General features: G+C 35.3%; 1 protein-coding gene across 2 annotated transcripts in view; it reads left to right on the plus strand.

The window, feature by feature from the left end:
* Nucleotides 1-12,484, plus strand: part of zgc:162928 — a 193,158-nt gene that overhangs the window by 114,755 nt on the left and 65,919 nt on the right. Inside the window, exon 8 of one of the 2 annotated variants that reach the window (NM_001430954.1) lies at nucleotides 3,301-3,436. In NM_001430954.1, coding sequence (NP_001417883.1) covers nucleotides 3,301-3,436 — 136 coding nt within the window. The remainder of the gene's footprint in view (nucleotides 1-3,300; nucleotides 3,437-12,484) is intronic. The other variant, XM_005162707.5, reaches the window with a different exon arrangement.

Consider the following 12,484-nt stretch of genomic DNA (forward strand, 5'->3'; position numbering starts at 1 on the left):
TAAATACAAACAAAACATTGCATTTTCCAAAAACGATACTAAATCGCTAGTTCAACCTTCATTCTGACATTGTATTAATGCCCTAACTATTTAATTACAGCTGTTATGTTACAAATTAAAAACAAATTAAATTAAACAACTTATAAAAGTGGATCTGGCACTCGTGAGCTGCTGCAAGTAATGTTATTGATATATATATATTCAGCGACTTGACTTCAAATAATTTTCCTTCATCAAACTTTTTGTTTTTGAACATGTAAAAATGTACTGAGGTATGAACCTAAATGACCTCATAGCTGGCTTTGGGCCAGGTGTTAATCCCATGTAGTGTTCGAACACAAAAACTTGTGTTTGGGGGCTTTTAATTGCTTCTCATAAGTTGTTTCCCACTGGGCCCCTTCCCACATTAACAAAAAGTCGAGGTGATTGAGAGACGTTAAAGTGAGAATTCCGTGAATGAAGTGGTCAAGCCTAATCCCTGCCATTAGCTACACTTACTTGTATTACAAGGTGCTGTGTTTTTGGGTGTCCTTCCACACATAGTCAGCTGGTATAAGCGGTGCAGATGGTACATAATACCTACAGCCACAGGCACGGGTGGGAGACGTTGATCCTCATCTTGCTGGATCATGATGTTGGTGCATTTGGGAACGAAACTGCCTGTGAGAAACATGCTTTGTAAAAAGTGGTGTTATGAAAGCTCTGGCCGCCGAAATCAGATTTGATGAGGCACGACAAAGCTGATACACACACACCTGGGAAAAAAATATAAATAAAAAACATGATAATTCTTTAAACTTTTGGTTGCTGTTTTAATTTTAGTGCATTTATAACATTTATTTAATTAAAGATTGCACTTATTTAATTCAACATACACAAAAACAGTAATGTTGTGACTATTGAAAATAAAAATACATTATTAAAAAAATATTTATGCTTTTCAGCTGCAAAATGAGCTTGTTTGAATGAATCAAGTAGCAGTAAAAAAATAATAATAATAATAAACAAATAATAATATACATGCATAAGCATTCATATATATATATATATATATATATATATATATATATATATATATATATATACAGTTGAAGTCAGAATTATTAGCCCCCCTGAATAATTAGAGCGCTTGTTTTTTTTTTTTTTTTCCCAATTTCTAGTTTAACGGAGAGAAAATTTCTTCAACACATTTCTAATCATAATAGTTTTAATAACTCATTTCTAATAACAGATTTATTTTATCTTTGCCATAATGACAGTAAACAATATTTTATTGGATAGTTTCAAGATACTTCTATACAGCTTAAAGTGACATTTAAAGACATAACCAGGTTAATTAGGTTAGCTAGGCAGGTTAGGGTAATTAGGCAAGTTATTGTATAATGATGGTTTGTTCTGTTGACTATTGAGAAAAAATATAGCTTAAAGGGGCTAATAATTTTGTCCCTAAAATGGTGTTTAAAAAATAAAAAAAAAATTTTAATCTAGCCAAAATAAAACAAATAAGACTTTCTCCAGAAGAAAAAAATATTATCTGACATACAGTGAAAATTCCATCACTCTTTTAAACATTTGGAAAATATTTTAAAAGAAGAAAAAAAAAATTCAAAGGGGCTTAATTATTCTGACTTCAACTTTATATGAGCCGAATTTGGTGGAAATTGGGCTAATGATCTATGGAGAGTTCAAAACAACATATTTTAAAACTAATTCAAGATGGTGGACAGAAATTTGTGTCAATTAGGGGATAAATTATATGAATGTTTTCTGTACGATACAAGGAATCTGCAAAAATGTAGTTTGGCATCATGCCATACTATTTGTCAGTACGAAATTCAAAAAACCTTCACACCTGACACAAATTCCATAACTTTTTTGTCAGCATGGTCTGAAGATGAACCAAGTGAGTCAAATTTGGTGCAAATCAGCACAGAGATTCAGAGTTTGAGAAAGTAGGCTTTTGACTTGCAATATGGCAAACCGGACGTCCTGTTTCATAATAATAGGCAAAATGTGTCAAAAGTTAGCAGTTTTAGAAATATTGTTATAACATTTGATCGAAAGGTGGTGCTGCAACAACATTTTGAGCATCTTCAGGGCACAGTCCCGAAGACACATACTGAGTTTCATAACAATTTGCCAATGCATCTGTAAAATATAGCAATTTATTGACATAATTCAAAATGGCCATTGGCCAAAATGGCTGACCTGAGAAAATCAGACATCATTCGACTCGGCAAATTCTGCCGGATGTAAAGAAATTTTATGTATTTTGGACAAAGGGTTGATGTCCTGACCACCAGGGGGCAGTGCACCGAAACGCTGCAACTTACTTCAGACCATGGTTGTGATAACATAGACCAAGTTTGGTGTGAATTTGTGGTTTACAGAAATAACACTTTAAGTCACTTTTTCCGCTAGCTCTTCGTTAAATTTGTTTGCAAGTTAATCGAAAACCTGCATGGCCCCTAGTAATAATAATAATAATAATAATCATAATCATAATCATAATAATGAAAAATCAACTTAACAAATTTGTACAAAACTTGTTAAGTAATTTTTAATTGTATATCTGTGTCAAAGTCAACAAGGGTTTTTCAATACGCACTCTAAATATAATAATATATTTACTTTAAAAAAGCAGCAAATCTAAACAGATCTCTATATAATAGTTGTCAGCTCTGCTCATTGATGTAAGTGAGCTGAAGTCTGGGAATGGGTCTGTTGCGTGTAGTAGAGGAGCAGCTGTAGAGTCGCTCTGCACCTGTTTTCTGGGTGCAGGACAGCCGTCTGTGAGCATATGCTGTGAGGGTATTGAGTAGCCCATCTTAGTGCTGCTGGATTTCTGTATGTCTCTCTCCACAAAATCTTTCTCCTCTGCTGTCCTCTTCTTGGCCTGTCATGAATATGAACCGCTTAATCATTTTCATGAATAACGTTTTATTAAAATGAAATGTAAACTGGGTAAAATAAAATTCATAAACATAACAAATAATAATAATAATATTTTTAAATAAAGAAAACAATACATATAATGTAAATTTTGCTATTTCATTATTGTTATTTTATTTAAATTATATTAATAATAATAATAATAATAATAATAATAATAATAACTATAACTATAAAAAGAATAATAATAATAAATTAAAATGTTATTTATTTATTTATTTATTTATTTACTTTATTTATTTTTAATACAATTTTTATATGCTAATAAGATATTAAGTTTCTTACTCCAAGCAAGTAAAGTCTTTATACCATGCTTTATTCCTTTGTCTCTGTTTCTTTCTCTGTCAGAGGATCTGGATGACCTGCGGATGGAGGGCGTCACCGGCCTGTTGCAGTCCGGCAGTAAGTTCAGCCAGGGCCGTAGCTCCTACTATACAGAGCCCCAGGCCAAAGTCACTCTCAACATCTGCTCAAGGTGTGCAAGGTAAATATTTAAACAGCTCAATATTGACCAACAGCTCTACTCTACTTAGTGACTTCACTCCACCTTTAGAGCCGCTGCCACCTCTGCTAACCTCCATTAAACACACACAATGTGAACAGTGTCATCTTCAGGTCCACACTACAATGCACTGCCATAAATCTTAGTCAAGTCACGAGTCACGAATCCTGACCTCTGTTTGAGAGCGAGGCTCTTTCAGCCGGATATGAAGGCCACACGCAGCATTCCTGTAAACCAATTGAGAATGACTACATGCTGAGATCATCCACAACATTTATCTGACTACAGTAACTGTCAAGGTGCTCAGTTATTTTAAGACTATATGAATGAGAGTTTTCTCATCTATGGCCACTTTTGACCTTTAAGATTCTTAGAAAATCAATTGTGACCAAAGACTCCTGAAAGTCATGACTATTTTCGCCTTAATTTTTGTCATTTCCAAAAACATTTTAAATTAGCAATATGTTTCAATGACAAAGATTGTGAAAATGTGTATTTTGTATTGACTGATCGATGTGTGTATGTTTCTTATGATAATAATAAGCTATAATTCTATGGTATAATCTCTCTTAGTAATCAATTGCTGTGTCTATACACAGCCATTTTCATGGGATTCACCTTAAACCTTGATCCATCAGAGCAGCCCACTTTTTTTCCCATTCATCCATGGTTCAAATTTGATGATCTTTGGCTTATTTCATGTGCTGCTGATGACAGCATGGAGCTACGCAGTCACCAATGTTATAGCCGCTGGTGATTTGTCACACTGTGGCTCTACATTCATTTATTCATTCATTTTCTTTTTGGCTTAGTCCCATTATTATTATTTTTTTATCAGGGGTCACCACAGCGGACTGAACCACCAACTTATATAGCATATATTTATGCAGCGGATGCCCTTCCAGCTGCAATGCAACACTTGGAAACATCCACAAACTCTTGCATTCACACACATATACTACGACTAATTTATCTAATTCAATTTACCAAAACTGCATGTCTTTGGACTGTGAGGAAAACTGGAACACCTGGAGAAAACCCACACGAACACGAGGAGAGCATTCAAACTCCACACAGAAATGCCAACTGACTCAGGTGGGGCTCGAACAAGCGACCTTCTTGCTGTGAGGTGATTGTGCTACCCACTCCACCACCGTGACATTTTATGTTTTAGTTTCACTTAGTAATTGATGTATCTACACACAGCCATCTTCATGCGAGTCATCAGTAACCTTGATACGTCAGACCAGCCCACTTTTTTCCACTCATCAATGGTTCAAATTCGATGATCTTGGGCTTATTTCATGTGCTGCTGATGTCAGCATGGAGCTACGCAGTCATCAATGTTGTAGCTGCTGGTGATTTTCTGATTTGTCACACTATGGATTGTTTGTTTAAAAACTAAGGTAGAAATAATTGATGATGGAACATTGAATATGGGGTGTGCATTATTTTATTTTTTTTATTGACCAGAGTCAATTGCTCCACTCATAATTATGGTTACCATACCCAAGTTATTGTTTAGATGTTTTTGTCCTTTTACCTATGTGGAACTAGATTAATTCGCATCTCATCGAATGTTTTTTGGTTTGTTTTGATTTTTGACAATCGGCTGTGAATTAACCATTTTCAGTATTGCCATGTTTTTCAGCTAATCAGAATCAAGCATTCAACAGCCCTGCATTATAAAAAAAAATCTTGAACTTTTGATTATAATTGTTTTAACAAATGATAAATCTATTTTTTTACACAATACAGACATTTAAATGGTTCATTTCTCTTTGTGAAGATAATCATATTTTAAAACACAATTTTAGATTTATAAATATATGCATATATACATCTGAAATATATTGCAAGGACATGAAAGTGTCTCATGTAAAAAAAAAAAAAAAAAAAAAAAAACACCCACCTGTGAATGGGAGAAAGCATACATATCTGGAAAGCATTCTAGAAATCTTGATTGTATTCATAAGACCCATAAAAAAAGAAGATAATCTTTTATCAATTGTTTTCTGTTTTCATTTCCTGTTTTGTTGTTTGTGGAAGACCAAAGTGATCACATTTCACACTGTGATAGGGCGACTCAATGCTCGCGTCCGATGCCAGGCTCTGATAAGAGTGAATCTGCTGGGTACGATGGCTGCCACGCTCCTACATTCCCCATGTTTGTTTTGTTTGGCCCTTTTTGTTTAGCTTTTCATTTCTGCCCCATATCAGATTCACCACGGATACTTTAAACATTCTTTACAGTCTACAAGATGCCGAACACATCATCTCACCGTTGGTTTGTGGAAAGTTTATCACACCATCACTGTTTGTTTTGAAGACTGTTTAACAGTTCATTCATTTATCACAGCCTACACATGCAGAATTGTGGATATGGCCCACTTTAGTTATAGATCTACAATATAGAGCTCAGGTTTGATGTTTTGGATTAGTTTTTTGTCATAATCGTCACAACCAGAACAATTCATCTGAATTATTCATTCCTTAAAGGAATAGTTCACCCAAAAACACAAATTTGTTTGTTATTTATTTTTCACCTTCAGCCTATTAAAGATATAAGTGATTTTTTCATCAGTAGAACATTCTAGAAGATTTTTTATTTGACCATATTGGGGTCATTGGTGATTCATAAAATGCAAGTCAGTGGCTGTCAGCTCTTTGCGGGTAAAACAAAAGAATATAAAAGCAAAACAAAATGAATACCCATGGCTCATGACGATACATTGAGGTCTTATGAAGCGAAACAATTGGTCTGTGCAAGAAACTGAACATTGTTTACAACATCATTACCTTTGATCCACAGCCTTTGAGGGTTTTCTTGTCAGTTCGAAGCACAGACCGATCGTTTTGCTTCATAAAACCTCAATGTTTCATTAGACCCGACAGGGATTCATTTTGTTTTGCCTGTATTCGTTTTTATGACTCTCAAAGTGTCTGTAGCAGCAGGATTTCATTTTATGAATCACCAAGGAACCACATTTCAACTGAAAATCTTCTTTAATGTCCTACTGATGAAAAAAGCACAGCTACATCTTGAATTTCCTGAAGTAAAATGTTCCTTTAACCAAATGTACACCTGAAAGCTCTTCAGTGCCATAGAATTGTCTTGTGACTTGCCAAATAGCAGCAGCTCTAAAACGTAAGCCGATGCCCATCTCTCTGTGTGTTTTTGCTTTTTTGTGCTTTTTTTTTGTTTCTTTGCCTGGGCATGTGGCTACCCGGAAAATCCATGAAACATTTTTCACATTTTCTTCAGACTAAGACTAAGGAATCCTTTTATCTGGACATTTGTTATCTCAAGTGGTCAGCGAGTGAGGAACATGTCACTTAACAGCAGTCCGGAAAGTCTGGATGTGTAACAATGTCAGAAAGTGTAACATTATACTTAAACCCTTCACGTTTCTTCAGCAGGTTCACTAATTTATTAGTGGTATCTGTATAAACAAGTTATTATAAATAGTAATAATAATAATAATAATAATAATAATAATAATAATAATAATAATAAGTAAAATATTCCAAAACTATACTACCATTTTATGGTTATAAAGTCAAAAGTAAGAAAAAAAACAAAACAAAATTACAAGAAATACTCAAATGACCCTGGATGACAAAATAAATATTTAATCTAAAATCTAAACAACTAAAATCATCCTCTTATTAAGTAAAGACCCTTTACCATGAAGACATTTAGTACATTTTCCACAATAAATGTATAAAAACTCTTAATTTAGACAAATTTAAAGGCAATGAAAATTTCCTATTATCCTATCTCAACAAAGTATAGATCAATAGCAAGCTTATAGAAATGTAGCTTTCATGTTACATATGAATCTCACTTTCATATTGTATACTGTACCATATACAGCACAGTAGAATGTGGATGGTTCCTGAAAAAAAATAAAAATAAAAAATGTGCACAGAACTTTTCACCTTAATTGGTTTAATCATTAAATGTGGAAAAGAGTGTTTGGAGTATTTTGGTATCTGAGATTATTTATATATATATATATATATATATATATATATATATATATATATATATATATATATATATATATATATATATATATATATATATATTAATAATTACACCCCATTACACCCCTAAAATATATATATTAGGGGTGTAACGGTTCACAAAAATCATGGTTCGGTTCAATACGATGCAGTGGTGTCACGGTTCGGTATGTTTTCGATACAGCAAAAAAAGAAAAAAGACAGAAGATTTATGTGATAAAAATTTTTTTAATGTATTAAAACTAACATCTTTAAAGTAAGTCTTTAAACAGTGATAGAGCTATACTTCCGGAGTTTCTGCTTAGCTGCAAATAAAACAAATCCTTCTTTATACTCAAAACCAAAAAGTCGCTTATAAAAAAATAAATATAATATTGTAGTAGTTAAAAAATAAAAAAAAAAGAACAATTGAATTTTTATATGGAACTCAGTTTCAATCTACTTTTAAGTTTTTTTTTTTTTTTTTTTTTTTTTTTTAGAGAGATGAGTGTCCACCTTTTCTTTAGACAGCACAGATCTGCTTGATTTGACTGTCACCTGCCGTTTCAGTGGATCTGAAAGCAGGAATTATCTGACTGAAATGGGCTTATCAAGGAATAATGTAATGGGGCTCTGTTAACATTTTCTTAAAACCCGAAATTTCCACTACCGATAAAGATCTCTCATATACACAGCTATAAATGTACCGATCGCCTCTGTGATTTGTTTTGCCCTGTTTGAATATGTAGGAATTGCCTGTCGGAATGCTGTTCCACTTACTGATTCCGTAATGTCAGTGTCAACGAGTTGATATGCTCAAACATTACTGCTAAAATAGCTTACTGTCACAGCAGATGATGTTCTTTTTCCACCACTCTCTTGGTATCGGTGATGGTGTGAGACGTATCTGAAGAGTGGTGCACTGAAAAAAATTATTGAAAGATGATTCCTTGGATTTACTCTTTTTTTTTTTTTTTTTTACGTTGAGTGGTTGTAAACAATTTATTTGTGTTGAATTTAAACAAACAAATTAAGTTGAAAATTATTACATTTAATTTGTTTGTTTAAATTCAACACAAATTAATTGTTTGCTACAGTTCTGCATGCAATACTTTTTTCAGGGCGTGTGTGTGTGATGTACCTGAGTGGCGGAGGTGAGTTGTGCCCAACGAACCTGGAGAGCTGGGAGGGATGCGGTGGAGAGGGTTTTGCAGCATATAGGGACCGGAGGGAGATGCGCGATTTCCGGGAACCGAAACTTTCGGGAGACTTGGGATGTCTGGGTATACATTAAGTTACTAGCCATTTTGCGAGCTAGTGTAGCGTGTGCCTGACTGGAGTAGTGTTTGAAGGTGGGGGGGTTGTGGTGAAATGTGAATAGGTTATTTAGATTGGCTGTTTTGTGTCTAGGTCCAGGGTTGCTGGGCCAACGGGGGCGGAGCCAGCATGAGCAGGCTGACAGCAGCAAGATTGCTAATGAGTGCATCATGCTTTAATAAAGTGATAATCTGAGTTCAAAAGCGATGGTCTACTGTTTTCACATGACAGCGGGGAAGGCAGCATGTTGTCTGCCATGTCATTTGGGATGCCATGTTGAGCGTTGTTGCACTGAAAACATTATATTTTGTACTTATTCTCTTTTATCTTTTTTAGATATTAGTCTGAATAGAATTGTTTGGTTTGTAATGCGTACCGAACTGAAAGTCTGAATGGTTCAATATGAATTTGCATGTCGTTACACCCTATATATATAAACACACACATAAGTTCTGTCTGGTTCTTGAATCTGATTGGCTCATAGCCATGTGATATTTCTTCACCCTTCACTTCTGTGTACAACTATGCATTTTATTTGTAAGAATAGTGCCTTTTTAAAAATATTTACAATTTCTTAGAGAGCTCGTTGGCGGCCATTAGCCGACCATAGTGTTGTAGACCCAAGACGGTTGACATTGTCTATCCACAAGATGGTGCCCGGACCGCATAATAAGCTCTTGATTAAAACTGTTGTGTGTTTTCTGGAGCGCAAAGCTGGAAAACGGAAGCCTTAAGCCTGATTTATACTTCTGCGTCAGGTGACCGGCGTAACCCACGGCGTATGCAACGCGCATGGCTGTGCATTTATACTTCTGCGCGCTGTCTCTGTCGGTCTGCATTAACACTTCCGAAACGCTAGTTGGCAGTAAGGTGTAAATGTGTCTCTGTGTCGAGTTTCTTCGCTGCTTTTTTGCTTTTCCTGAACACTTCCGGGATGTACAAGTCGCTCAAACTCGCTCATTTTGATGCAGGAACCGGCGGACGTGCAACAACTTTAACTATGAGGTAAACACAAAACAAAACTTTCCATCCGGAGCTCCTTCACGGGACTCCACACTTGTTAACATTCGCTCGCGCCATTCGCGCGGCTCTCGGTCCCGCCCAGACTCGTCAGCGATACCAAGCCGACCAATAACAGAGCTTACGCTACGCGTCGTTGCGACGTGTAGTTACATTTTTTGAGAGGTGCACGTCAGTGACGGCGACGGCCACGGCGAAGGGCTATGCGTCAGCGCCGTAGCATACGCCGGCGTTTGACGCAGAAGTATAAATCAGCCTTTACGGTTTTTAAGGTGGACCGGATGGAGTCAATAAGGAGCTACGAATAAGGAGCTGGATTCAGTCTCGTCCCTCCTTATCGCAAACACAACAGAAGTCTGGTAGTGATTGTGCTGCTTTTTTCGAGGTTAATTATTGTGATGTTGAAACAGTTGCTTAATGTTTGATATGCAATGTGTATAAATGTCCCCTTTAAGGGGACTTCTTCTGTGGTTGCTTTACCTTTAAGATGTATGCACGCACGTATAGAAGCTTAGTTCAGTTTTGGCAAGCTCTGCGAAGTGTGTGATAGTCGCTCTACTGCTGTATCATTTTTATTTTATTTTAATAATGTAACATTTTATTTTGCGACAGATGTTTGAGTGTCTTTTTCTTTTCCTTTTGCCTACTTATTGTCATTTACTGGCATGTATGTAGTTGGCAGCAGTTGGGAGAAATGCATAAAGACCAATAGGAAGAGTGAAATAGTTTCTGTATACTTTTTAATTCCTTAACCCTCTGGGATCGAAGACTGCGTATACGCGTTTTGACCTGTGGTGGCATCAAACTGCTGAAATGAACTTAAATAACACTTTCAGTTTTGATCGTACAGATAAGATCAATACATTAATTGAATCTGTTATGTGTCTACTTTTTGTTGTGTACACTCACAACAACAACAAACGTGTGTGCTTTTGCAAAATAAGGAAAACAAACAGTGTAGGCATTCTGTCTTTTCTCTCTCCGTGAACTGCTTTTAGAAACGCGTCGGTAAAATGCGCTAAAACTCTGCGAATACATTTCTCATCTGTGCGTTTTGTATTTCTAGAAAGCTTAAAGTGTCTACTTTTAAACGCAGCTATGCATGTTGAAAACAAACATTGCTTGATAAAGTAATCGGTATGAAACCAACACTATGTCTAGTTTCTCAGTCTGATCTCATTAGTTTTAATGCGACAAGCGTCTGAGGTGCGAGCAGACTGTGGTCAGAAAAACACGTCACTAAAATGAAAGGAAACTCGGGAAATAGTCAACAAAGATCATGATTTATGATATCTATATAAAGCTTCATATGTCTACTTTTGCATTAACCAATTCAAGTCGAAAACAAATTATCTCCTTTTATGTAATCCATATAAAAGTAAGGACTGTACGGATTCTCCTTTATCGCCTCATTACAGCAGCATGGTCCCGCCTCTCAGTAAGCGTGCTTCATATGTAAATCCAGATGTGAAAACAATGGAGGTAAAGGACCAGCGGCAAAGAGAGCTAAAGTAGACAAGAAGTGCTCCAAGCTAGCTCAGTAATGGGAGTAATGTTGGTCTGTGTCATGCCAACAAACTATTAGATGATGATGTAGCCTTCAACTTCACAAAATGTTTAAAAATGCTACAAAAGTGGAACAAGTAATCTTGCGTCTGTGAGTCTCCGCTGATGTCAAGAAGGCCAGCGGTTTCAATGAAATACTGCCTTTTTCCTGCGCTGCTCCCCATCACAGGATACCTGTCTGCAAGGTTACATTTCTAAGTGTCCTTTGTAAGTTTATTCTTTAAATAATTACTGTGAATACCGAATGAGAGGATGATCACTTGCGCCAAAACCTGCTGTGATGCACGCGACTGTTTAAAAGATTTCATTATCGCACATGTGTTTTTCACCCGCTTTCTTTTGCTCATAGTAATTTTTGTTAATATGGATTAATTATCATTCTTTAAAATAACATTGCTCTAATATGAGATTACCAAAACTAACTCAGAATCTTATTATTATAATTTAAACTTTGTATATACTATTCCATATATTATAATATATTGTTTTTTAACCTATTTAAGATGTTTGACAATGTTAAAATAATATGTTGCATTTTGGCATGTTTTTGACTTATTTTTAAACTATTAATAGACAAAGTTAAATAAAAAATTGTATACAGTACACTTTATAGAGTGTACAGACTCTCACAAGTGTATCTCCAGTTATTTTGTGTGAATAATATATTTTAAATAAACTGCAAACAAAAAAGTAAATAAACTTTCCTCTGATTCCTTCTTGAAACTCTTCCCTCTTAGTCACATACCTGTCTGATGGCTCATTATGCAGCTCATTATGCAGGTCTTTGTCTTCTCAGGTGTGACTCACTGCATAGTAATGATAGTTAAAATAGTTAAAAATGACTTAGAAATTTTAATTCATTATAATGTTTTCTGTGAGCAAGTGAACAAGATGATTCTCACATAATTTTGAAGCAAAAACACTAGACTACCAGATCCAGTTCTCAAAAGTCTTGTGCACAAATGTTCTCTGTGTGTTTCACGGCCTTGTTTCAGTGACTTCAAAATTTTAGTTTTTCACTAACCACGCATAAACGTTTCTTTCTCAAAAACACAAACACATACAAACATGCTGCTTAGGTATTATTGTAGCCCAACTTGTGCTGTTTACAGTGTTATC

The sequence above is a fragment of the Danio rerio genome, chromosome 24 (assembly GCF_049306965.1).
Source record: "Danio rerio strain Tuebingen ecotype United States chromosome 24, GRCz12tu, whole genome shotgun sequence".
Lineage (NCBI taxonomy): Eukaryota > Metazoa > Chordata > Actinopteri > Cypriniformes > Danionidae > Danio > Danio rerio.